Genomic DNA, 27731 nt, shown 5'->3' on the forward strand with positions numbered 1-27731 from the left:
CTTGTGCCCCAGCTCAGGCCAGAGAGCAAAGCAGGATGCTCCCTTTACCCCGAAACATGCCTAAGGTCAGCTTCCCTTGACTTTAGCCCAGTTCTCATCTGTTTTTAGTCACTAGGCTCCAAAAGGCCCTTGGGGGAGTGGAGGGACTGGGGATGGAGGGAAAAAGGGCAGGAGCATGGGAAATCGCCACTCTTTCAAGCATATTTAAAGTTAGATCCAGGGACCAGGACTTAAACTGTGGTCATGAACTGGCCCATGAATCTGGCAGCTACGAGGCACCTTGGGGAGTTGTTACCTCTCTCCTGTAGGTGCCTGCGCCTGTCGTAGCTGGGGTTCAGACTTCTAAAATATTTTTTTAACGTTTATTTATTTTTGAGACAGAGAGAGACAGAGCATGAACAGGGGAGGGTCAGAGAGAGAGGGAAACACAGCATCTGAAACAAGCTCCAGGCTCTAAACTGTCAGCACAGAGCCTGCTGCGGGGCTCGAACTCACGGACCACGAGATCATGACCTGAGCCAAAGTTGGATGCTTAACCGACTGAGCCATGGGGTTCAGACGTCTAAACACTTGGCATTCAAGGAATGAGTCATCTCCCCCCCGCCCCACATCTCTGGGGAGCCCCTGCTATGTGTCAGGCATTGGGCATTCAGCAGTGAACAGGTACTCGATCCTCCCCAGCTTGGCCTGCAGAAAAGGCACGGGACACTTTCTAGTCTTGGCGGGTCTGACGGTGCACTCCCTCCACCAAGAAATTCTGGGCCGACCCTTGCATGGGTGTCACCCTCACAAAAGACCTGGAGTTTTGGCCCCTTTTGCACAGGTCAACCTGCTGGAGCCACTTCAGAAGATAGTGATTACAATTCCCTCCCTCATGTCAAGTCTTTCACGGGCAGAAGCTTAAAAATGATCTTAGGGAGCCATTAAATCCTTTTGGATCAATAAAGGCATTTGTGCAAATCACTACTATTTAAAGTGATGGGCACTGCACTTAATCCAGGAATGCCCCAAGGGCATGTCAAGGCCCGGTGACACACTCTGGTCCCTCACTCATCAGGAGATGGGCCTCACTTCTGGGAGAGTTGTCCTTTTTTGTGGGTGCACTAACTTGGGGTTCTGGCCGTGACCGTGATGCCTGTGGCAAAGCTGCCGGTCACATACTTTTCCTGAAGTCTTCATTCTGAACAGCATCAGTAAGTGCTCTCTCTTTAGTCAACCAGCAAGGATTTGCTGAGCTTCTCCTGGGGCCAGAAAGCAGTGGGGCAGTTAGAGTTGAGCCCTGTGGGAACCAGGTTTTGGGTAACCCCCACAGCGGCCCTTAGAACTTTGTTTCATTGTCCCCATTTGAGAAATGGAGAAGCTGAGGACCACAGACTTTCTTGGTGATTCAGAACCAGAGTTCGAATCCAAATTTGCCTGGCTTCCAGTCTCCTGTTTCCAGGGCTGGGGTCTGGTAACTTTGTGCCCATTATCTGTAGGTCCCACCCCCCCCCCGCAGTTATCCTCCAGTGATGAGACTTGGGGTCCCTGCTAAACCAGCACCACTGGGGGCTCTAAGGTGGCACAAACCCGATTTCACCTGCGAGGGTCATTTTGTGGCGGGGAGCGGGGGGGGTCTCACGTCAAGGAAGGTCGTCTGCAGCTGCCCCTCCCCTGAACTGGATCCGAGGCTCTCTCCACACTCCCGCAGGGTTATCCGAAGAGCGTGGTTGAAATGGCAACGAGAGTGATATTCTCTTCGATTTCAACTTCCTTTTGGGTGAGCCGCACCCCTCCCCGGCACCTCTGTCGGCTTCCTTTGCCTACCCTTGGAAGCAGGTGTGGGGCTCTCCCGGCTGACGGTGGAGGCTTAGGGAGCTCATGGTGGGAAGCAGCAGCAGCCTGGACAAAATTGATCCTCAGGGAGTGGGGTCTCTCAGGCTCTTTCCACCCCGACTGTCCTTACTCCGTGACCCTCCCTTACCTCATACGCCCTGCTCAGCCCTCCTGGCTTCCTGCGTCACCACAGTCAACCCACTGCCCCTGCTTATTAGTTCTTTCTGCCCCACCTCACACTTTCCTCCCCCCATTAGCCATTAGGCTAATGAAATAAACAACCCCTAAAAGAACAGCAGGGAAAGGGCATACCTTTTGCAACTGCTCAAAGCATCCTGCCCCTGCATCCTTCTCGGATGCCGGAGGGCAGGGGTGGGGGGAGGAAGAGGCTAAAGCACCTGATTCTTTTGGTTTTTGTGTTTTTTTTAAGCCATAGTATCGTCATCAAAAGATTTGCCTCTACCCAGTTCTTCTTGTTAGAAATGTGGTTTGGAAGTTACCACACAGCTTTAGAAAAAGAGCTGAGGGTCAGGGCCATCCACACATCTCTGTCTTTCATCACAGCTCCTTCAAAAGGGCAGCGTACCCTTCAGAGATGTCTGTGTGGCACCCCCAACCCTGTCCTAACTGGAAGAAGACAAGAACACTTTCTCGACTCTGGCTGCATGCTGAAATCACCCAGGGAACTTAAAACACACACACACACACACACACACACACACACACACACACACACACAATTATTGACGCCAGGGCCCCACCTCAGACTAATTCAATCAGAATCTCTCGTGGTGGGGCCTGGGAAGAGGCATTCATGGTGCTTCCCTGAGACACAGCAGCTGCCAGCTTCCCAACCGCAGGGCACACAAGAACACCCTGGGGTCCGGTAAAAATGCAGACCTTGATCCGACAGGCCAGAGTCCCCAGGAGCTGTTGGTGTTGCTGGTCTGAGGACCACGCGTAGAGCAGGGAGGCCATGGAAAATCAGGAAGGGATAGGGCCGGATGGGGGCATCGCGCCCGCTACCAGTACGCTAATGGGACGGAAGGAACAGAGGGTTCAATCAAAGGTGCTACCTTCCTGGGAAAGCACGGTGCCACAAGTCACTTCAAGGGAATCCCTGAAGTCAAGTCTCCCTCCCTGAGCCTGCCCTTTGAATAGTGTGTCTGGCCCAGGCCTCTCCGCGGACTCTCTCTGGTGTTAACTCATACCTAGGGCTTAGCACTCTCCACACACCAAGCCCCTGCAGGGCTGAACAGAGAAAGGGTGGCAATATCTGTACCCTGCGTTCCTGGAGGTGTCTGCCCCCTCATCTGGGTCTGTGACCGAATCCCCAGTCCTCCTTGCTCCAGCACCAGTGTCTTCCATGGCACTCTACCCCTGGAGCTTTGTTGTCATGAGCTGGTCCTTTTAGGCGCATTGGTCCATCCTGAGCCCACCAGCTCCAGCGCCCTCAGAGCGGCAAGAGGGGCCACTGCCCTGGGAGTCCTGGTGGAGGGAAGCATACGGCTAGACAGTCCAGTGGCCCAGCCTCCTCCAGTCCTGAGCCACGACATCATCATCCTGGCCGTGTCTCCCCGGCTCGTTCTTTGGGGGATCACGCCTTGGGCAGCTACAGGAGGAGGCGGTCTCCCCAGCATTTGGCTTATGGTACTCTGATGGGGGAGGAGCAGCGGCCAGCTGATCTGCCCTTAACTCTTTAGTTTCCTCCAGAGACCAAACCTTGGCATTGTCCATTTTGTGCAAAGCAAATACTTCCCCAGAAATGGCCTTCCTCTTTTTTGTTTTCTTTTTTTTCCCTACAACTCTGTTTTCCTAAAAGCTCTCTTTCGCTGCAGAAAGCCCTGTTAGGAGAAAGACAAGTGCTCGCTTGGAGAGAGGAGATAGAGTCCTTCCTGGCCCTCTTGTCCTCAGCCTTGTGAACCCAAAGCAAGGATGCTTCGAATCAGAGCCCTGCCTTTTCTGACCCTTGTCAAGCCTAAACTGTCAGCATCTTGTGCTGGAAATAAGGATCTTGGCATTTTGGAGTATAAATGTTTTGGTTTAAGAGGCACCAGTGGATGGGGCACCTGGTGGCTCAGCCGGTTGAGTGTCTGACTCTTGATTTCGGCTCGAGTCGTGGTCTCGTGGTTGTGAGATCGAGCCCAGCATTGGGCTCCACGCTGGCAGCACAGAGCCTGCTTGGGACTCTCTCTCTCTCTCTCTCTCTCTCTCTGCTCCTCCCCCACCCCCCCCCCTCAAAATAAATAAACTTAAAAAAAAAAAAAGCACCAGTGGCAGGAGCACAGATTCAAAGATAAAGGTAAGTCTGTGTCTTCACCAATGGCTGGCATCTGTGTGCCCAGGTCCATGCAGAATCAGGTGACGGGCCACAAAGCATAAATTGTTGGCAAATGAGGAAGCTGGTGGTGGGCTTAGGAGCATTGGAATGTGTGTTGTGCAGTCTCTGTCCTTCACTTCTGTTGCAGGGTGGGTGCCAAGGTGCTGTGCCCCTGGCCCTTTTCCTGGCCACTGGCCATCTCCTCTGGGAACGGGTAGGAAACCGAATGGCAGAAAACCAGCGGTGTCTTTGAGAAGGCTGGGCCAGACCAGACAGGCACCCAGGCTAGACGTGTCTGGCCACTCCCAGGTGTGGCAGGGTCACACAGGGTCAACTGTCAGCCGTCCTGTCCATTCAGGGAGCTGCGTCCAGAGTCGCTGAGGACAGCAAAACATCTAGACGCCAGTTCTGCAAACTCTGGGAGGCACATTAAGTTCCGCCCTAATAATGTGGCCTTTGGGCCACTACTGCTGAAGGAAATAAGTCCTGGCAAGTCCACCCTTCCAAAGCACCAGGAGCCCAGTGAACACAGCCCATCACCTCCCTGCCTGTGGCAGTCACCCCTTATCTGCTGTGGTTTCTGTGCATTGAAACATGTGTTTAACCTTTGAAAGCACAGATCCCAGCTCCTGAATTTAGATTCCCTGGGGGACCTCCAGTTCCTGGAGCTCATAGACATTGGGTCTGTGTTTAGAAACACCCAAACTCTCTCCTTCCTCAGAGCCCCCAGAGCTCTGTCCAAGCCCTCCTGGTCCTGTGCGTGTCCATGGAGCTGACCCACAGCCCCACCTATCTCTTGACCCTACCCAACGGGTCATGTCCATCCCATGAGGCTGCAGACTGTGTGGCTGAGCACTTACCCAGGGCTCCCAGTTGGATTTCCTTGTATCGCTACACTAGACTGTCACAAGTCGGCTCAGGGCTTAGCGTAGTGCCTGGCACGTGGATGGCGGTGAGTTGACATGCATGGGGTTTGCTGGCCTGGACACCAGGCGTGGGGTGCAGGAAGCCAGGCTGGTCTTGGAGGCAGCGAGTTGCCATCCTTGCCTGAAACGCAGAGAGCTGACTGTGTGGATTTCACAGTAGTGTCACACAGAGTCCTTAGGACCAGAGCCCTTTTTGCTTCTGTGCCTGATCCCTGGCCGTCTGACAGACCGTGTGAGGTTATATCCTGCTCGTACAGCCTGAGGACATAGGATGTTTTAATCCTTTTTTTTTTTAAGGTTTTATTTATTTTGAGATAGGGAGCATGAGTAGGGGAGGGGCAGAGAGAGAAGGGGGAGAGAGAATCCCAAGGAGGCTCCACGCGGTCAGCGCAGAGCCCGACGAGGGGCTCGATCTCAGGAGCTGTGAGATCATGACCTGAGTGGGAGTCGGATGCTCAACCGACGGAGCCACCCAGGCGCCCCCATAGGACGTTTTGTAGTTCTGAGTGTTAAGGGGGTTGAGGAGCACAGCCCCCGTGTCGGCACAGGGAGTCTCAGTGGCCGCTGTTTGGGGTCATGCACAGGCAAGGTTAGACCAGCAGTTACATTTGTACAGACAGAGATAGAATAATGAAGGGCAGGGACATGAAAGGAAAGAGTGGTCTGGCTCAGGCCCTCACCCCCATCCCAGCTGACCGCGTGGTGTGGGGCTTAGCCTGTTTCCTTATCTGTTAAATGAGGATGAACCTTGACCTCATGGCGTCTGTCAGGATTGAAAGACCAAGCGCCTAGAGCTGTGTGCCACACACCAAAGATTGCCACTCGGCAGATGTTAGCGCCCTTGCCCTCATCGAGGGCACAAAGGGCCATCGCTCCTTAGCTCCGTGATGTGTGCCTTCGACACAGACTGAGAATTCACCACTCGCCACCTTCCCTGCCGTCCTGATTTCAGCGTTTCACAGCTCGCTTGTGGGATCGCACCTTTCACCCCTGAGTGTCTGTGCACCGCACAGAAATGAGAACGGCCCCCCTCTCTCTGCAGGCAGACATGTGACATCAGGCTCACACTGTTCCTGGGTAAACACCAGATCCTGCAGGAGAGATGGGGTGGGGAGGGAGGATTGTACCCGCATCGGGGTCAAGTTCAGGGAGCATGGATTAAGCACCTACTGAGTGCCTGGTGCTTCTGCACACAGTGGTCCTCTGGGGGGAGCACCATTAGCAGCTAAGGAAACAGAGGGTCTGTGATGTTCAGATCTCGTGCCTGAGTGCACAAGACAGCACAGCCAGGGATCAGATCAGGTCTCTTTCCCTCTGCCATGCTTCTCCTAATCAGGCTGGTTAGCCATTTCTGTTTCCCTCTGGGAGAAACCAAGGCAGTCAACAGATTCTTTCTGATCAGAGCAGTTTCCTCCGGGGCCTTCTGAGCTATCCTGCCTCACAGGTGATCTGGGTGATTCTGCTCCTGCTTTGTATTTTTAGGATCCCCAGAGAAGGGACTCATGCAGAAGAACTCAGCTAGGCAGCTCCTGCAAAGAATTCAAAATTACAACGGGTGGATGACTGTGGGGAGGGTGACTGCACAGGATCCGGAGCAGGCAAAAATTAGACATGGCATTCCTACCGTCAGCCATGGTGGCCTGCCTCCCGCCCTGCTCACCCACGGCAGATCCGAGCCAGACGAACTAGAGGCTGGCTGAATCAGAGCAGGGGCAGTCCTAGGGTGTTGAGCCTTGGGAAGCGAACCTGGCTGATGTTCAGCTTGGGCGTCACTTTCCTTAATTTATCGTAAACTGTCCCGTGGGCAGAGCTGGGCACGGATCCCGCTGAGCTCACACCCTTGTTTTCCTTTCCTGCCAGGTCTTTGCTGCGAAAGTTCTCAACCTTGTCCTGCCAAACATGTCCCTGGGCCCAATCGACTCCAGCATGCTCTCTCGGAATAAGACGGAGGTGAGAGTGTTTCTGAAAACCTGGAGGGAGCCGAGGCTGGGGAGGGACTGAAGGCAGCAGCCCCCGGTTGGAAAAGCTGCGGGCTAGTCTGTCCGTGGCTTTCTGCCACCCTGTCACTGAGGCCCTTCATGAAATGATGGGGATATAGAGATGCGTGAGGTGCCATGTGGCATCAGGACTGGGTGGGAAAGGACAGGTGCTTGGGATACCTGAGCTATGCCCTGAACATAAGGAGCAAACCGGATGAAGTTGCATGAATCAGCCAGGGCTCTTGTGGCTGCAAGTGACAGAAACCCAAAGCAAAGTGATTCAAGCAAAAAGAGGGATTTATTGATGAATGGAACTAAAGGCTTTCAGGCATGGCTGGATCCAGGGGCTCAGAAGTCTTGTTCACCGTCTGTGGCTCCCCAGCTCTCATATCCCCTAGTTTGGCTTCATTCCCAGGCAAACTTTCCCCAAGTGGAAGCAGAGGGGGCCACCAGCAGCTTTCCTAAGCAACTGCAGCAGAAAGATAGACTGTTGCAAAGCCAACAAACCTGTCAGGGCTGATTGTTATTGGCTGACTGTCCAGCAAAAGGGGTGGTGTCAACCCCACCCGACTTCACGGACTCCGCATAGAGAAGGGCAATTTCTGGGGGGCCAATTGGGATGATGGTAGTAGATTGGATTCAGGCCAGGCCAAAAGTCATACATCCATGTGTTGGGAGGTGGGAGCTGGTGCAGGAGCTGAAGGGGGTTCAAGAGGAAGAGGGTTCCTGGTAGAGGTCACCGTGCCAGTAAAGTCCTCATTTGAAGGGAGGACAGCCCATTTACTGTGGTTCAGCCACAACACAGAGGGCAGCAGGTGAGCGGCAAGGGGTAAACTGAGGTCAGATCATAAGGCACGTCGTGAACCCCTTCTCATGGGGGCCAACGCCCTGCCCGAAACACGTCACAGCCCCCCCAAGCAGAGCTGTGCTACTATTTTTAAAAGCAAAACCCACCAAAAGAAGCCCAGGAAGAAAAGATAAGGTGGCCTTGAGAGACAGGGGCTGGGGGTTATGCCATCTGGTTGATGTCACCACCTCTGGGACCAGGCACCGAGGTCAGCAGGGACAAAAGGTCAAGGTCAACTCACGTGCCTGAGATACCGGGCCAGAGTGTAGTCCAAAACCCCAGAGATTTGGGTTGGTCTATTAAGGTTCAGCGAGCTGGCTCACTTCCCAGGTAGCTAAAGCCCAGCACCTTGCACCCTGCTTTTGATTGGGCCCTTGTGTTGTGTGCCAGGCTGGTGCTATGTGCCCTTCCAGCCGCACGGCAGCCCCATGTTGCAGATGAGCAGACTGAGACTGGGCAGGTCCAGAGGACTTGCCTGGGCCCACCCACTGGAGGGGCTGGCCTGAGAGCTTAGGTGGGTGTGGTCCCCAACCTGCTCTGTCAGTGGGGGCAAGGACCCCTGTGGCTTATAGCCCGTGGACAGCAGGCAACCCTGGGCATCTGAAAGATACTGGAATTATCTTCAGGATTAAGCAAATCATTTTACCACTCTTCTGCCTGGTTTCCCCTCTTGCCTTAGGAATTGGAAATCATGGGATCATTGGCTCCCTGAGGACCCTGGAAAATAGAGCAGGGTGCTGTGGTATTCCAGTGGCTGTCCCTGAGACCTGAGCACCCAGACTCTAGTGTCATTATTAAATGTGACCTGCTGGCCCTCTCAGCCACTCAGAGGGTACGACTAACTGGGAACACTCCGTAATGTGTGGGAGGGAGAACTCTTGATCAAGAGTCTGGCTCCCGGGCCTCTGAGGGCCACCTGTTTATGAATGACACCAGTGAGAGACCCTAAGTGGCAGGGATGGGGAGGTACCTGTAGGATGTCATGGGGGTCCCATCCACCCAAGTTATCCACATTCCTTTGAAATTTTTAGTCTAATTTTTAAAATGCACAGTGCCCCCCAAAGCCACATTTTGGGGCCAGATTTGATCCACCAGGATCAAAGAATATTTGAGTAAAGAAAAGAAAATTTAGGGGCGCCTGGGTGGCTCCATTGGTTGGGCGTCCGACTTCGGCCCAGGTCATGATCCCACAGTTTGTGGGTTTAAGCCCTGCGTCGGGCTCTGTGCTGACAGCTCAGAGCCTGGAGCCTGCTTTGAATTCTGTGTCTCCCTCTGTCTCTGCCCCTTCCCTACTTACACTCTATCTCTCTCTGCCTCTCAAAAATAAATAAACATTGAAAAAAAAGAAAAAAAAAAAAAAGAAAAGAAAATTTCAAAAGGCCAATCTATACAGTCAAAAGGCACCACTTTGGGACCCAGAAACACCAAAGTCAAACTCATGCTGCTTGGTTTAATCCTGATGTGCATGGGTGAGATCAACATTAACTCCATTTCACAGATAAGGAAACTGAGGCTCAGGGGTTACGAAGGGGTCTAATTTGTCCAAAGTGGCACACCTCACCAGGGCCAGAGCTGAACCCATCTGATTCAGAAGCCCATGCCTGGCTGCTTCCTTCCAGCTACTATTTACAGTCACTAAGTTCTTTTTCCTGTTTTACAGTCACTGGTGCCCACAGCCCGTGTGGGGGGCCACTGCCCTGTGTGCAGGATTCACTTTGTGAGGGGATCCGAGGGGGCAGGGGCTCCTCCACCAGCAGGCATCCCGAATAATGGCTCTGGCTTGAATGTGCATTCTCTAGCAAAACCAATTATCTTTGCCTCTGCTGTGCTAGTACAACGAGAGACAGAGAAAGAGAGAGAGAGGGGACGCCCCCTTTGACATCTTTGAGATGAAACATCCAGGTGCAAATCCAAATTGTTTATCTTACCACCTGAAGGTACTTGGGCAAAAAAAGGAAGGAAAAAAAAAAAAAAAGATAACGAAGTGATTCCGAACCCTCTTTGTTTAAAAGTGGTAAATTTCGGAGCTTCTATCTCATTTTTGAAATAGTGGAAAATTCCATTGAAGGCCTTACAAAAGCCGGGAGTCGGGTGTGAACGTGGAGCCGGCACCCCTCATTTCTCAGGTTTCTGACCACTCAGACAAGAGAGGTGATTCTTTTTTTTTTTTTTTTTTAACGTTTTAATTATTTTTGAGACAGAGAGAGACAGAGCTTGAACGGGGGAGGGTCAGAGAGAGAGGGAGACACAGAATCTGAAACAGGCTGCGGGCTCTGAGCTGTCAGCACAGAGCCGGACGCAGGGCTCAAACTCGCAGACCGCGAGATCATGACCTGAGCTGAAGTCGGACGCTTAACCGACTGAGCCACCCAGGTGCCCCAGAGAGAGGTGATTCTTTAGAAACGCGGAAACATTTCCCTGCTGGGAAGCCTCCCAGGAAGGCAGGACGGTGGTCAGCCTGAAAGCTGGACTCCAGTTGGAATAAACAAGGAGCGGGCGGTTCCATTCCTCGGTGCAGAGAACCAGTCCCTCTGCTTGTCGCCACTCAGAGGCTCTCTTTGAACATTCTGCTGAGCCTTAAAAATAGCAACGCCCAGGGGGAAAATGTGTTCAGAAAAGGCACCTCCCCGGATCTAACATCAGGGTGTCTTCAGGCACATCTTTAGCTAAGATACTTCCCATGGAACCCTGCGGCTCTAAAAGCCCCAGAAAGAAAAGAAACGTTGGCCTGACAAGCTTACTATAAAGCAGGACCCGGTGGAAGGAGCCACGGGCTCTGGGAAGATTTGGAAGTCTGTCTCTGGGGAAGCAGGCTGGCTCTGTCGTTGGAATGTCAAAAGCACGGTGTTTGTGTGGGTTTTGCCCACCCAGGCCCGTTAGCATTACACCCCTCGCGAACCAACATCCCTCACGGCCACCAGCCCACGGAGGCACGGTCTCCCAGCGTGTGCAAAGCCTTCTGGGAATGAAGGCCGAAAATGCCTCGTGTTGTCTCAATACTGGCCAGTGCGTGACTGTCGTACCCTTCTTCTGTGTCAGACGCCCTAGCCCTTCTGTCCGGCCACATCTCCCAGAAGTCAGTCTTCTTACCAGTATTTGCATTTGTGGAAACTTGGGCCCAGAGAGGGCGAGTCACTTACCCAAGGACACGCAGCCACTAAGTAAGGGTTTGAGCCCAGATCGCTCTACTCTGAGCCAAGGGCCCTTGGCACTAAATTCCTGAGAACAAAGAAGTTGCCACTTGGGCATTTTTTATGTTTGTCTACATGGTTAGCATCCTTGGTCAGAACACTGGAGTGCTGCCATATATATTCATCATTCCGCCCTCAACAGTGGGTTCTTCAGAATGTGATGAATCCCTCCCACTCTGAGAAGCCTTGAATGTTCTAAATAGTTCTCAGGCCAAAGGCACTGGGGCAAGAGGTGAAGAGGGGAGGTGGCCGATGATCTCCTCCCACCCTGGAGCCCCCGATCGTCCCCCGACTGCACAGAGACAGAACGCACCGCTTTTTCTGAGCTCTGTCCTTCAGCCTGTGAACTGGTGGAGACTGGGAAAAGAAGTGGCTGTGATTCCGAGCATACCCTCAAGGCGGGGCATCCGCTGTTTGTACACAGAGGCGATGTGTCTTCTGAACGAAGTCTGTTTTCTCGCAACGTGCTGGCTGCCCTCGGAGCGCATCCTGGCGAGTTGGCACTCACGCCGGCAGGGCCAGATGGTGAGATCCAGGCGCCCAGAGAGCTGTGGGGAGTGACCAGCTCTCTTCCTGTCTTTCCTCCAGGTGGGCGACTCTCCAGACCCCCACCCAGCACTTCAGAGGCGCCCAGCGCTGAGGATGAGGCTCCCCAGCTCTTCTTGTCTGCACGCTTCCCACCCCCGCCCGCAGGGAGGCTGTATCTGCCGTGGCCCTCCGGAAGGCTCCTGCCAGGCCTTGGAAAGCTCGGCCATCCCTGAGGCTTTTGACTAATTGTAACCACAGCTAAAGATAGGCCTCAGCCTCCCACTCTGTCCCCAGGACACAGCCTCCCACAGAAATCCCCTCTGAGAACCGGTTATTAACTTTCCAGTGTGCCCAGTTTGGTCAGCCAATTTTATTTTGTGACTCTCCATCGCTCCTAGCTTACATTCCCCACAGACGACTTGTCTATTTGAAGCAGCTAAGAATTTACTGGTGCCTTAAAAAAAAAAAAAACCACAAGAGGCCATTAGAATGTCTTTTGGCATGTCTAGCTCCATATGGGGGCAGCCAGCACGGAGCACGACGATGTGACTACCTTGGTCTTGTGCCCTGCCCACGAGGGGTCCGCTGACCTGCCCCCTCGCATGTTTCTTGCTCACAGCCCTCCTCCCGCTGCGGACTCTCGCAGCCCTGAGCACACAAGCCGGCGGACTTCCTGAAGCCGGCGGACTCTCCAGACTGTCAGGGGTCGTCACAGCTGCCAGCCAGACCCGAGACCTTGACGCGTTCTCCCTGCCCTGCAGCGTCACATCATCCAAGAAGAAAGAAGCCACCAGCTTGGCTGGGTTCCCATGGGAATACCACCTGGGCCAAATGCGCTCAAAGACACCATCGGTCACCTCAAGGCCACCCGGGAGCTAGGATTTGGACTCCCATTTACAGGACGATCAGAGGCAGCCGACTTGCCAAGCCTTGGCGTAAGCGGCCGATCCAGACACCAGCCCCAAACGGGGACTCTGCCCACCAGCGTCTTCCTGCTCCAAGCCTACCCAAGGGACGTGTGTCTCCTACTGGCAAAGGGAAACCAAAGAACCTGAAAACTGGGATTGTGGGGAAAGGAGCTTTCTCCTCCGATTTTAATTATGGAGAATTTCAAACCTACAGGAAAGTGGACAATGGCAGCACAACACAGTCCCACGTACGCTTCCCTGTGGTTCACCAAATGGGAAATGTTACGCCATACTTTTTTCATCTGTGCTTACATATGGAAATAGCAATATGGATGTGTAGCTTAAGTCTTTTCCAATTTATTGAGGTAATATACACGGAAGGTAAAATCTACCATTTTTTTTTCAATATATGAAATTTATTGTCAAATTGGTTTCCATACAACACCCAGTGCTCATCCCAAAAGGTGCCCTCCTCAATACCCATCACCCACCCTCCCCTCCCTCCCACCCCCCATCAACCCTCAGTTTGTTCTCAGTTTTTAAGAGTCTCTTATGCTTTGGCTCCCTCCCTCTCTTTTTTTTTTTTCCTTCCCCTCCTCCATGGTCTTGTTAAGTTTCTCAGGATCCACATAAGAGTGAACACATATGGTATCTGTCTTTCTCTGTATGGTTTATTTCACTTAGCATCACACTCTCCAGTTCCATCCACATTGCTACAAAGGGCCATATTTCATTCTTTCTCATTGCCACGTAGTACTCCATTGTGTATATAAACCACAATTTCTTTATCCATTCATCAGTTGATGGACATTTAGGCTCTTTCCATAATTTGGCTATTGTTGAGAGTGCTGCTATAAACATTGGGGTACAAGTGCCCCTATGCATCAGTACTCCTGTATCCCTTGGGTAAATTCCTAGCAGTGCTATTGCTGGGTCATAGGGTAGGTCTATTTTTAATTTTCTGAGGAACCTCCACACTGTTTTCCAGAGCGGCTGCACCAGTTTGCATTCCCACCAACAGTGCAAGAGGGTTCCCGTTTCTCCACATCCTCTCCAGCATCTGTAGTCTCCTGATTTGTTCATTTTGGCCATTCTGACTAGCATGAGGTGATGTCTGAGTGTGGTTTTGATTTGTATTTCCCTGATGAGGAGTGACGTTGAGCATCTTTTCATGTGCCTGTTGGCCATCTGGATGTCTTCTTTAGAGAAGTGTCTATTTATGTTTTCTGCCCATTTCTTCACTGGGTTATTTGTTTTTCGGGTGTGGAGTTTGGTGAGCTCTTTATAGATTTTGGATACTAGCCCTTTGTCCGATATGTCATTTGCAAATGTCTTTTCCCATTCCGTTGGTTGCCTTTTAGTTTTGTTGGTTGTTTCCTTTGCTGCGCAGAAGCTTTTTATCTTCATAAGGTCCCAGTAATTCATTTTTTAAAATCTACCATTTTAACCATTTTTAAACATAAGGCTTGGTGGCCTTAAGCACGCTCACCACGTTGCACAGTCGTCCCTGCCACCCGTCTCCAAAGCTTCTTCATCTGCCCAAACTGAAACTGTGTCCCGACTAAATAATAACGCTCTGCTCCCCGTCGCCTCCAGCCCCTGGCACCCAGCGTCCCCCTTTCTGTCACTATGAATTGGACTCTTCTAGGGACCTCATACGAGTGTGATCATACAGTATTTGTCCCTTTGTAACCGGCTCATTTCACTGACCCGTGTCCTCAAGGCTCATCCCTGTTGCAGCCTGTGTCAGACTTTCCTTCCTTTAGAAGGCTGGATACTATTCCATGGCATGGATAGATCACATTTTGTTCATGCATCCATCTGTCAACGGACACCCAGGCTGCGTCTACCTCTTGGCTGTTGTGAACATGAGTGTGCAACTATCTCTTCAAGACCCTGCTTTTGGTACTTTTGGGTTTACACCCAAAAGGGTTTGCATTTCTCTAATGACCAGTGGTGCTGAGCACCTTTTCATGCGTTTACTGGCCATTTGTATATCTTCCTGGGAGAAGTGTCCATTCACATTACTTTTCCCATTTTTTCAATCAGATGTTTTGGGTAGCATTGTTGTTGCATCGCGGGAGCTCTTTGTATATTCTAGCCATGAACCATTTGTCAGTATGTGATTTGCAAGTATATTTTCCCATTATGTAGATTGCCTTTCTATGTTGATAGTGTTCTTTGATGCACAAAAGGTTTTCATTTTGATGTAGTCCAAATTCCCTACTTTTTTCTTATGTTGCCTGTGCATCTGGCGTCATGTTCAAGAAGTCATTGCCCAACCCAGGGTGGTGAAGTAGGTACATTGTTTTGGCTGAACCATTTGAAAGTTAAGTTGCGGGCACCGGGACCCTAAACTCCTCAATACTTCAGTGTGTGTTGCCCAAGAGGAAGGAACCAGAATGAGGACATTCACACATGGCCCCATGCCGTTGTCACGCTTTGGAAAAGTATCAGTAATTCCCTGTCTTCATTCTCTATCTAATCTGCATTTTGGTTTCCTTAGTTGCCACCAACTTTTTAAGACTTGCAGTGACGGGATCTTGCTGTTTGTGACCCGCCGTGACGGAGGTGGTCCTGTAAGATCCCTGTAATTCTTTCTTGTTTCTCTCACTTCGTGTTCAATCCCTGTGGCCAATGTGACTGCATGGAGAGTACAGTGGCTGCTTTTCCCCTTCTTTTGGTGACCACTCGGGAGCTGTGTCTGGGTTCGGGGTCACAACCCAGGGAGCTCCACTCTGAAGGAGCCGGCAGGGTTGCCTTTCTGATTGTGAAGGTCCTCGGCCCTCCAGAAGGAAGCCCCAGAACCTTGTGCTGGGTTTTTGCAATGTTCAGTGATGCTCAGTAATTCATACGCTCTTGATTCAGCGGTAACTCATACATGTAGGCTAATCCTGATTCATCCCGTGTCTATCCAGAATGGAACCACAGTGGCCTTATTTCTGATGGTTCTTGTCTGGCTCGAGAATTTCAGCCACCAAGGTTGGGCACGTCCTCCAACAGCCATAGCAGTGACTCGGGCCTCCTGGCTTGCCTTCAGTCAGCCGAGTTGGGGGGACTTTGTGCCGCGTCAGGCAAGACCCTCATCTCCCCTCTGCCGTCCTGCAGGTGGCACGTTACACCAACAGGATTTCATGGAAGCCCCGCTTCGGGCCAGGCCCGGAAGTACCCGATGAGCCACCCTGTCTTCTGGGGTCACAGCCACAGGGCAGAAAGGTGGTTCTGGAGAAGGACAAAGAGGCAGGCAGCAGGCTCGGTGGGAAGAGTCCAGACCCAGATCCCCGACTCTGTCTCCTCCTTTGTGCCACAACACGACCTTGGAAACCACACGGTGCCACTGATCCACCTTGGAGCGGGGTGGCGGGGGGGCGGGTTTGGCCGCAGCCTGGTGCCGTGTAGACACCATGCCGATGGGAGCTGTTGTTATCACATCAGCGAAAGTTGTGTCAAAGATACAGGAGTCCTGGAGGGAAGCACCAGGTTCCCCAACAGTGCCTGGACGCCTGTCAGTGGGAGGAAACATGTGAACTGGCCCTGAAGAGGGGCCCGGGGTTTGCCAGCAGACAAGAAGAGGGGCATGGGAAGGGGGATTCTGGAAACCAGAAATGTCAGGGGCAGCCCCAGGCTGTAGGTACAGAGGATGACTGCCCGGAGGAAGGACAGGAACAGTGATGGCTCACAGTGCCCCCAGGGAGGGAGGCCTCCCGGAGCAAGGGGCAGTGAGCTGAGTGTGGGAAGAGAGGAGAGACTCTACAGGCATCCAGGCCCCAGGGACAGCTGGACAAGGCTCAACAAGAGACGGCACATGGAGAGGGGAGCTTGCATTGGCCGCGCCAGGCAAGCCTGCTTTCAGCGGGCCATGTCTTCGGTTCAGGCCAATTCCTATGCTGAGTTCTCGTTCGCCTGAGGATATCCTATGAACCTGGCACTCATGAGAACACGGCCCCGTGAGCCACAGGGAAAGCAGTGGCAAGGCACTCCCGAGAGCTGGCCTTCATTGGGGGCGGGGGGCACTCCTCTCCGGTGCCCAGCCCTTCTTTGTGACATGAAGCCTCTGAGCCTGGTGTCGTTCCAGCTGTGAACAGCCCCTCTGCCAGCTGTGGGCCAGCAAGCCCGCTGCGGAGTTTCCCAGCTGCCGCCCAGTGTGCACCAGACCCCCAGAGCCTGAGTGCTGCTTCTCAGGCTGGGTTAGAGGAAGGCTCACTCATCCATCCATCCATCCATCCATCCATCCATCCAGTGTCTACCAAGGGCCTCCCAGGGCCGGCCCCAAGGGCTGATGCTTGACTGCCGAGCCAGGCGCACGAACACCGGACTGCAGACCCCGGTGCACGTGGGGCTGGTGGAGGGCCCCTAGCTTGAGAGCCTGGGGAGCCTGATGGAGTGAGTCCTGACCTGAGGCCCGAAAGCAGAACAGACCCTCAAGGAGACAAAGAGCATCCGGCTGGGAAAACACTTGAGACAGGATATGGAAGCCAACATGCGTAGGACAGGATTTTCCCTCATCCAACTCTCTCCACAACAAATTTCCTCTCCTACCATTCAAGGCAAAGGTGGGAAATGAAGAGATTGTCTCTGCAAAGGCCTGCCGGTTCGTTTTAGGGTCCCCACAGTTTCATAGCAATCCTTTGGGCAGAGTTGCTACGCACTCTCTCTCCAGTATGCCAGAGAAGGTGATCTGATTTTCCTGTGAAGGAAATGGATGGATTAACAGAGACCTAAAGAATGGAGGAAGGAGGTGGGAGTCCCAGGATGGGTGGGCTAAAGCTCAGGTGGAAGCATGAGGCTTCCAGAGGAAAAGGAAGGGATTCGAGGGAAAGAGGGTGAAAAAGCTCCAGCTGTAGACACATCTGTAAGTACCTGAGGGGAAGCCTCAGGAGAGGAGGCCTGCTGGGCTGTATTTGTCTGTGAGGTAGGAGACGGTGTCATGTGGAATGACACCTGTGTGTCTGTGCCCAGAGGGCACCCCCTTGCCCTTTGGCAGTCCGCGAAAGATCACCTCGTTATCTGTCAGGCCCAGACGTTTCTGGTCCTCACCAGGGACCCAGCCCTTTCTTTTCTGGAAGGGCCACCTCCACAGCTCCTGGCCATCTAAGTGCACAAGACCCACCTTTACTTTCTCTTCTCTAGACAGGTAGCATAGCCTGGTGAGTGGTTCAGAATGCTAATGTGGAGCCCACCTGCCTACCTTCTTATCCTGGCTCCGCCCCTTAATTACTGTGTAACTTTGGGTGAGTCACACAGCCTCTCTGAGCTTCAGGCTCCTCACAGATAGAATAATACCAGTCCCTACAGAGGTTTCCTGAGAAGTTTCAATGAGCAAATACAAGTAAAGCACTTCATGTAGCACCCGGTACAGAGTTAAGGGCTCCGTGTGTTAGTTATTTTTAGTATTATTCTAATTAAAAATGTAATTTTGCATTCCATCACAGAACAGATTTTCAAAAAAATAGGTCAAGAGCTTTGACTGGTGGGGTGGGGCCTAGATTTTGCTCAACCAAAGGTTCAAGAAAACTCCCAGCTGTGGATTGCAGCTATATTTACTGTGCTTTGGGGCAAAGTTTCTTCCCACAGAGAGACCTTGTGCGGAAGTCAGGAGCCCCAGCTGGCATGTTCCTGGCTGTCCAGTTCAACCTTGCTGACGGCCCTGAGAGCCTCAGAAAACCGTGAAGTACTTGACGATTGCTAAAACACACACAGGAGGCCAGGAACATATTCACAGCTTATGAAACTTACAACCCAAAAGGAATTTCAAGGTCCTCTCTGTGGGGAAACTGAAGCCCAGGAAGGAGAAGGGCCTTGCCCAAGATCACACAGCTAGGAGATGTCAGGGCTGGGTGGCCCTCACTCCTCTGGTCTTTCTTATATTGGTCAGTCAACTACCCCAACCAAGAAAAAGGACTTCAAGTCTCAGCGAGTGGAGGTGTCCCCAGAAGTCAGTCATCTGGAACAAAAATTCACTTGGTCTCAGATCCACAGCTTCTGGCTGGTAGGTCCCCAGCAGACACTGTCCTCCACTGGCAGGACCAGCTGTGGTCCAACAAATGGAGGGAGCTGGGCGTGAGAGATAGTACCAAAGACTGGATCTTTGTTATGTGTTTTTAATTAGACTTTTTATTTGAAGATAACTGTGATTCACACAGACTTGTGACAGATAATACAGAGGGATCCCATGTACCCTTCCTCAGTTCCCCCAGTGATGACATCTTGCAAATCTGTAGGACAGTAACTCAACCAGCGTACTGATACAGTCGAGCCCCGGAATCCCTCCATGTCCGCTTCCCTCCCACCTCATCCCTCCCGAACCACTAATCCGTTCTCTCATTTTGTCATTTCAAGAATGTCGTGGAAATGGAATCATACATCTTTTGGGACTGACCTTGTGGTCTCCGGTTTTGAATGGGCTAGTTCTGCAGACCTGTGCTCTGGGCTCGGACCCGGCCGAGGAGGGAGAGCCCTGTCCATTCCTTCCTGGGGATGATAGGACACATTGCTACCCCCAAAGGAGGACTTTGGGCAGATTTAGATCTTAAGCTTTGGGCAGATTTAGATCTCAAGCTCTCAGAAAACAAAGGCTGCCATGACTGGGCCAGAATGGTTACTTGGAGGCAGGGTTGGGCCCTCTGAGCCTCGGCTTTCCACATGGCCCTCCTCTTCCTTCTTGGTCCCAGCTCCCCTCTGCCACTCGCCTTCCACCCTGGCCATGGTTTATACCAGGGCCTGCCCTTTCCCCAACACATCTGGTATGTCCTTCCCCAGGCCCGTAATAGATCATTGTGTAAACAGGGCCTACGTGATCCAGACGTGGAAAAAGGAAGCCAAGAGCCAAGAGCAGGAAGCCACTTGATTGTCAGAGCAATTAAACCCAGGAGCAAACTCCTCAAGGGCCTTCACGTGCCCAGGGTGATCTGGGTCAGCAGGGCAAAGTGTCAGGCCGCTTCAGGAGGGGGGTGGTCTAACGGGCTCGGGCCTTGTACTCTCGCAAGGACACAACCAGGGCCCTGGCAGCGTGGAATGGAGTGCTGTCAGCCCGGGGCCCGCCAGCCTGCCCAGACCAGACCACAACAACAGGGTGTAACAGGAGAGAGGCTTGTTTCCCTGCACGGTGACTTCTCAGGGCTAACGGCATCCATTTTTTCTCGCTGTTTCCAAGGGGCAGCCCTTGTCCCTGTGGCGTCACCTGTCTCTGTACTCCACCCGTGTCTGCCCTGGCAGGTGGGAGGGGCAAGGGTAGGATAGGCCTTTCCTTGACCAGAAAGTGCACACTCCCTCCCTATTGGCCAGAATCTGGTCACGTGACCACACGGCTACAAGGGAGGCTGGGAAATGTAGTCTTTATTCTGGGTGGTAGTGTTCCAAACTGCACATCCAGGGCTCTATAGGGGAAAACAGGAATTGGGTAATTCGTGACAGCCGCCTCCTCTGCAAAACAGGGGTAATGAGAGCCATTCCTCATGCAGTGTGTTTACGAAGGTCATGAAGGTTGAATGGGTTGAACGCTCAGGGCCAAACTCGCAGGAGAGTTCAGGAATGAATGTTGGCTACCCTCATTTCCTTTTCCCAAACGAGATCCTGCTCGTGACACCCCGGCCCCACACTGAGCACAAAGCATGTGTCCGGTCAGAGGTGCTGCAGTTGCCTTTGTATTTGTTGGCATCAGTTTACGACAGACTTTAAGCCCAGACCTCTCTGGGGGGCCCCATAGCCCTCTCCCCAAACACGCCTCCATGCAGACCCTGAATGCTCTCCCGCTGTGGCCATGCGGTCAAGCCAGAAACTGCCTGTGCCCTGTCCTGGCCAGTCTCTCATCCTCTCAGCCCCCAAGCAGATGGCCTGGCCCTGCAGGAGTCAACACCAGCTCAGCTGCAGGAAGTGGTTAATCCATCTCTCGTGGCTTTTCACAAATGGTCTGGTGTGCCTGCCATGCTCAGTCCCCAGCATGGGAGCACTCCAGGGATGGCAGGGGCGACCCAAGACAGCCAGTCCCTTCTTGGCCCGGATCCAGGATTCTGGCGGAGGCCCTGTAGGGGGTGGTAAAGAAGGGGAGATGTAGCCCCCACACCTGGAGGGTCAGAGTCAGAACGCACTGGATTCTCTGATGGCCTCACGAACATCTCTTCCCGGAAGCTTCATCCCTGTGGCTTCTCTGCTCCCTCACCCAGTCCTGACACCACAGGGCACTTCTCCAACTGGCTAAGTACCCACCGGCAAGGATGAGGAAAGTGAGCGGAGGGGCGTTGTGGTCTCACAGCTGCCCATATGGGCCTCAGAGAGTTCTAGAAACTTGTTACCCAGATTCTGTGGGGCAGATGCCCCACCTCGGGCCAGAGTGAGCAGGCACCCTCAGAGGCAGAGGAGTCCAGCCAGAAGGTAGGGAGAGCAGGACAGGGTGCCAGGGCAGCCCCACCCACGGCTGGGTGGACCTCCACGTCAGACCCGCCTCTAGGCACATCCCGTGAAGGGGCAGATACGGCTGAGGGTGCAGGTGTGGTGACAGGCTCCTTGTCAGGGTGGCGGGCGACCTCTGCGGCCCAGACCTGCCCCGGGCCTTGCTTCTCCCGAAGTTGAGGGGGCGGTGTCCTGCCAAGGGCCTTCGGCACCCCTCGCAGCAGCCCCAGGCCTTCCAGCAGAGCCCCTCCTACCCCCACACTCAGCGTGTGCTCCTCACCCACGCCCACCAGGCAGACAGAATTCCAGGTGGACAGACTTAGAGAAAACAGAATCCACGCAGATCAACGCCAAAACCTCTTCAGAGCTACTCCTGACTGAAATCATCAAAGCAAACAATATGATGCTGCTTACATCTTTTTGGTGACAAATCGATGCTTGAAACTGTCCATGGGCACGGGTATGAGTGCGGCATGCAGCAGAGCCTGGAAGGAGGGGCGCCAAAAGTAGTGCAGGTCGGCCTTCTGGAAGGGCTGGCCCTGCTCCTGGCTCTCTGCACCCACAGCCCAGAGTAGCGGACGTGACCCGAATCAGCCGTTCAGGCCAGAGCAGGAGGAAAACTCCCAGGAAACAGGTCCGGGCCCCTGGACTGGAAGCCCCCTGCCCACCATTTCATGGATCTCTCTCTCTCTCTCTCTCTCTCTCTCTCTCTCTCTCTCTCTTTCCTGCAGGTCGACATTTATAATGCGGACCCCCTCATCTGCCGGGCGGGACTGAAGGTGTGCTTCGGCAACCAGCTGCTCAATGCCGTCACGCGGGTGGAACGGGCCCTCCCCAAGCTGACCTTGCCCTTCCTGCTGCTCCAGGGCTCTGCTGACCGCCTTTGTGACAGCAAAGGGGCCTACCTGGTCATGGAGTCCTCCAAGAGCCAGGACAAAACACTCAAGGTGAGCAGCTGCCCCCCACGTCCCCAAGACAGAGGGAAGGTGGCGTCCCTTGGGCCCCCCCCCAGGGGAACAAGTACCAGGGATGCCAGGCATCTATTAATTCTGAGCAAGTGCACAAGCCATGAGCTGATTGTTCACATGAACGAGCTTGAGAGGAAGAAGGAGAGAGCACTGAGTTGTCGCAGTCAAGAAGAGAACCGCAACCGGGCATGGAGCAGAAAGAGGTCTCCCGAGAGAATGCCCTCGGCTTGGCCGCGACCGAGGGCCAAGGGCGTGTGTTCTGCCTGGCCTCCCTACGTGTTGGCCTTACGCACCAGCAGCAACAGCCTTAGCCCGGCTGCCACCCCCGGGGGCTCTGAGTGCAAAGGTGCAGGGGGCCTGGTGGGATCTGGTCTGCAAGGGAACCCTCAAGAGCGTGTCCCGCAGAAGGGACAGCACCTGTGGTGTAGCCACGTGGCACATCACACCCGATAGACTGCAACGGACTAACTCAGAGCACCTTTCAAGATGGCAGATGTAGTTGTGGGGTTGAGAGGGGCCCATTTTGTTTGCCTGATGGAACCGGGCAGAGCCCCAGGTGGAGGAACACCTACTGTATACCCATCAAGCGACAGCTGACCCTGAAGGTGGCGCTCTGCGGCTGGTTAGGCAGACACACCCCTAGGGTGCAGTGCATTCCCCAACAGATGTGTCCTTGACCGTGCCACCACAGCCTGAGCAACCGAGTGCAGGGGCCCTGTGTCCAGGGCCATTTCTTGCTCAGTGTAAGGAGAGCAGGCAAAGTCACGCAGAGTCTACACCTACTGAGTGGCGGAGTCGGGATTCGAACTCAGGGCCTCTGACAGAGCCCCTGCCGCTCTCTACCCCGCACCTCGCTAACAAAGACGCTTCCATCTCTGCCAACCATCAAGTGCTCCCCTTGCAGCAGTACGAAGAGCAGACCCCGGCCCACACCAAACACCAGATGCAGACTTGTGGATGAAGAACAAGAAGGAGAGCGGGGAGAGGAAAGCTGGTTGTGTTAGTGCCAGAGGGCATGAAAACTCCGGTGGACCTGGCAGCCTGGGTGGGAGCCTCCCGTGTGGCACACCCCAGCCCCAAGAAGACCACTCAGTTATGCATTCACCCCCCTCTCATCCGTTTCTTCTTCAATTCACATACTCATTGGGCACCTACTCTGTGCCAGGCCCGGGGTCCAGACAGGCAGAGTCCGACTCCCATGTGGCCCGCGTCCTAGCCAGATGAGCACTAAGCAGAAACGCGACCAGGATGATGATGCAGGGGGTCGGTGCCAGGGGTGGGCTGGCCGACCAGAGGGACGGTGAAGCCCCTGCTTCAGATGGGGCTCACAGGGAGAGTGGTGGAAGAATGTTCTAGAACGAGGGACAGCACACCAAGACCCCAGGTTGGAAAGATCGGGCTGTGTGCAAGCAGCCAGCAGGGGGCGTGTGAGCCGAGCAAGGGAGTGGTGGCCCGCGTACCCAGAGTCGGGACTTTTTCTCTGGGTTGCATGAAGATTCACCTGAGCATCTGGAGCTGGAGAGTGACATGTGCTGATTTCAGTTCTCCAGGAGTCCTCACAGCTGCCACGTGGAGGCAAGACTGGAGGCCAGAGACAGGCTGGGAGGGAGGAGGGCAAGCCCTGGGCTGTGGGCTTGCACCAGGGAGGAGACGCGGCTCCCAGTTGTGAGACACTGGGACAGAGGTGTGGGGAATATCCAGAATTCCATTTTGAGCCACCTGTTAGAGGGTCCCGTTAGAAATTCGGAAAAAGAAAGGAAAGCAGGGTCTCCAAAAGGTGCTCACCACCCGTGCTCATGGGGGCATTCTTCACCACAGCCGAGCAATAGAAGCAACCCAGACGTCCATCGGTGGATGAGTGGATACATCAAATGTGGTCTAGACCAGTGATGGAATATTATTCAGCCTTAAAAAGGAAGGCAGTTCTGACTCATGCTACAACATGATGAACCTTGGGGACATTATGCTCAGTGAAATTAGCCAATTGCAGAAGCAAAAACACCGTATGATTCCACTTGCGTGAAGCATCTAAAGGAGTCAAAAACCATAGAAATAGAGAGTAGAATGGTGGTTGCCCAGAGCCGGGGGAAGGAGAGGGAATTTAACGGGAGTTTCAGTTTCGCAAGGTGAAAAAGTTCTAGAGATCTGTTGCACAACCATGTGGAAATACTTAACACTCCTGAGCTGTACACTTAAAAATGATGAAGGTGGTAAATTTTATGTTATCTTTTTTGTTTTTTTACCACGGTTAAAAAAAAAAAAAGAAATTTGGAGATGCCTATTGGCAGTCCTACAAATAGGCAGTCAGATATACGCATCTAGAGTTCAGAGAGAGATCTGGCTGGAGATTTAATTCCTGAGTCACCAGCACAGGAGTGGTTTTAAAACCACGAGACTGGACAGGGTTACTCCAGGGAAGGACAAGGAGACCCACGGCCACGCCCATGGGCCCTGCCAGCATGCAAAGGTCAGCAGGGCCGTAGGTACAGCCTAGACTGAGAAGGGGCTGGTGGCGAGACAGGAAGAAGACCGTGAGGGCGGAAAGCCGTGCAAACCACAAGAGGAGAGTGTTTCTAGAGAGTTCACACCGGTCAACTTTTGAATGAGCTGAGAAGTCAGATCACACGGGAGCAAAAAGCGTTTCCTGGCTACTGCGAGGGGAAGGTCATGGGAGGGGGTGCCAAGAACACACGCTGAGAGCTGGTGGGAGTGAAAGGTTGGAATACACTGAGCACCAGACGGAAGGCAAGGATGTGTAGACAGTGAGTGGAACTCACCCTTTCGAGATGGAGGCCCAGACGGGTCCATAGCTAGAGAGAGTAGAGTCAAGGGAGGGTGTGCGTAAGGAAAGGCATGCTAGAACATGTTGGGACATTTTATTTTTTTTAATTTTTTTTACTGTTTTTTTTATTTTTGAAGGAGAGACCGAGTGTGAGGGGGGAGGGGTACAGAGAGAGAGGGAGACACAGAATCTGAAATGGGCTCCAGGCTCTGGGCTGTCAGCACAGAGCCCGACGCGGGGCTTGAACCCACAAACCACGAGATCATGACCTAAGCCGAAGTTGGACGCTCAACCGAGCCACCCAGGCACCCCTAGAACACGTTGGGACATTTTAATTTATTTGAGCTGTCCTCTGATCGAAAGACAACAACAGCATAAAGAGGGGAGTCCTCGGCGCATGGGGAGAGAGCCTGGAGCACCCGCTGGCTCCTCCCTGCCTGTACCTGTCCCTTCCTGTGGCCCTGACTTCCTGTCTCTCCCAACTGCAGATTTACGAAGGTGCCTACCACGTTCTCCACAAAGAGCTTCCAGAAGTAACCAACTCCGTCTTCCACGAAATAAACATGTGGGTCTCCCAAAGGACAGCAGCCGCGGGAAAGCAGTCCCCGCTCTGAGCGAACTGGCTGCGTGACCTGCCCACAGCCGGTGGGTCGGGGAAGTGGGCAGAGGAAGGGCAGAAGCTGGCTTGTCAGATGTGGCTTGCAGGGGGCAGGGGTGGGGATCACAAATCGGAGGGATCCCTGGCACAATTTACTTTAAAACAAGACATCCTTCTCATATATCAGGCTGTCTGTCACTGGATCTACATTAAGGGATAGACACTTCATGCACAGAGAAGGGCCACAGGCAAGTTTCCCAGGGAGAGAATGTGCTCAAATGTTCTTAAAACCAAGCGGAGCCTCTGCCCTGCCTCTCCCAGCCCCCACAAGGTTCCCAGGAATCCCTGGTGTTCCCCGGACACCTGACCGCAATAATCAGAGTCTCCCCTCCTGCCCTCTCCTCCAGCCCCCACCCCAAGACCGTCCCCAGCTGGCCTCGCTCTGTGGCCTTTCTCTGGCCGTGGGACAAGGTGGCAGGCGTCACCTCCCCGGGCAGTCTCACGTGCCCCCCGAGGCCCAGACAATGCCCAGGACTTCCTTGACATGAGGAGTCACCCATGACCCATGTCAGCTCCTCATCAGCCTGGAGCTGGGCTTTGGGATGGGAGGAAGCTTGGCCTGGAAAGAGAACTTGGTCAGGAATCCCCTCCTTCCTGCCAGGGAGCCTGGTGGGCGCCCGCTGAGTGCTTTACATATTCGGAGGCCGCCTTCCCTCACGTGACTAATTTGACCTGACACTCAGAGAGGGAGCGTATTCAAGATGAAGCATCTAATATATACTGTATATTCTAAAGCAGAGACTCTTTGGGTGGGTGGGTGGGTGGGTGGGACCGAGGGGGGCTTGAAGCTATGGGAGCCTGATGCCCCCGCACAGGAGGGGGACAGGCTGGCGGGAGGGCCCTGGTTAAGGCGCTAAGGTGCAACCCCCCGGAAAGCGGGGCCCTGGAGCGCCAGCAGTGGGCGGTTACGGGCCCATCCCTGGTCCGGGCCCACAGCCGCCCTGGGAGCCTCGGTGCTGGCGGCACAGCCACCTCTGGTGGCAGAACGAGAGAGTCCCGACTCGGTGGCCCTGCCCAGGACTGCAGGACCCGGAGGCCACAGCGAGGCTGGCCCCAGGGCGACCTTTCCCAGCAGAGGGCCCAGCAGCGCCTGACCTGCCCTTCTCAGGTGCCGACCCCCAAAGGCCCGCCCGTGGCCCTCACTCAGCGCCAGCAATAAACGGGGATCACCGCCCACTGCAGAGTACTTTCACTTTCAAGCGGGACTGCTGTTACCTCATGAGGCTCTTCGTCAACCAGGACCCCGGGTGGGGGTGGAACCGTTGGGGGGCACACCGCAGGGTGCAATCCGGGGGCCCCAAGGCCCCAGACGAGGCGGCCGCTCCCCTGCCAGGCCCTCTGACTTTGGAGACTGGGAGTTGGGGCTCCCACTCCTCTTCCTTCGGCAGTGGGAACCGCTGCCTTTCACCCCCTGTTCTTCTGAGGCTTGGTCTGGGTGTCCGGAGCGGGGCATCCCTCGCGCTCTCTGTCCAGGGGCCCTGACCCCACCACGGCGTAGCCAAGAGCGGGGCACCCTCCTCCGGTGGGCAGACCCCGACCCCCAGCTGAAAGTCATGCTCGCCCCGGGGGGGGGCCGGGGTTTGTGCTCTCCTGCCCCTCCGGTGGGGGAAGGGCACGGGCAGGGCCCACGTTCCCATGGAGGGGGGTTTTCATTGCCCTGTCTTCCTTCTCTGGCTTCTCTTCGGAGGAGAAAAATGTAAAAAATGCACTGAGAGAGAAGGTCAGCCCTGGCCTGTTCCAGCTGGGCCACTGGTGTTTCTGCTGCTCAGCGGAGAAGCAGAAACTCCCCCCGCAGACCCTCAAGCCTTGAGACGCCCCTGAACCCAGATCTGGAATTCTTGCCCGGAGCTGTGATAGCGCGGGTCACACAAAGTCCCCGCGCCCTCCCATCCCCACGGCCTCTCCGAGAAGCGTGTGCCGGCCAGGCTATTTCCCAAATTAAATATCAGGCACGTGGTTTGACCGGGAATCTTTTGGATGCATGAGTTTATTTATATGAAAGCTCTAACAGAGATTATACGAAAGCTCTAAATCAGTCACATTTGCATATCTGGTTAAAGACTCGCCTATATTAGAACAAAGAATTATTTGGAAGCAGGAGTGTCTCCCAATCTAGGAGGGGACGGGGACATTGACAGGCCACCCCACCTGCTGAATAGGAGCAGGGGTGGGAGCTGGACACCAGCTGTGTCTGGAGTCCCACGCGGGGCCACGCCAGTGCCACGTGCCTGCCTGTCCTGGGACAGCTGTGTGTGTGAGTCTTGAACCGAGTTCCTGCTCAGTGTTGACGGCTCCATGCTCCATGCTGACATTCGTAACTTCCAAGTCCTGCCTTCGCCACGACGAAGAGCTGGGTCTGGAAGGGAAGGAAGCTGGGTCACACGTGTCCCGGCCTTGAGCAGGTGGGAAGATGGATTCCGG

At 54.0% G+C, this 27731-nt stretch overlaps 1 protein-coding gene across 7 annotated transcripts in view; it reads left to right on the forward strand.

The window, feature by feature from the left end:
- The window catches only part of MGLL (monoglyceride lipase), a 245209-nt gene extending 219151 nt beyond the window's left edge, over positions 1 to 26058 (forward strand). For 6 of the 7 annotated variants that reach the window (XM_042962313.1, XM_042962286.1, XM_042962295.1 and 3 more), the window contains 3 exons: positions 6922 to 7011; positions 21634 to 21849; positions 25141 to 26058. In XM_042962313.1, coding sequence (XP_042818247.1) covers positions 6922 to 7011; positions 21634 to 21849; positions 25141 to 25266 — 432 coding nt within the window. In that variant the 3' untranslated portion in view covers positions 25267 to 26058. Of the gene's footprint in view, positions 1 to 6921; positions 7012 to 11666; positions 12220 to 21633; positions 21850 to 25140 lie in introns of those variants that run through there. The other variant, XM_042962319.1, reaches the window with a different exon arrangement.
- Positions 26059 to 27731: the final 1673 nt, after the last annotated feature.

Source organism: Panthera tigris, chromosome A2 (genome assembly GCF_018350195.1).
Source record: "Panthera tigris isolate Pti1 chromosome A2, P.tigris_Pti1_mat1.1, whole genome shotgun sequence".
Classification (NCBI taxonomy): Eukaryota; Metazoa; Chordata; class Mammalia; order Carnivora; family Felidae; genus Panthera; species Panthera tigris.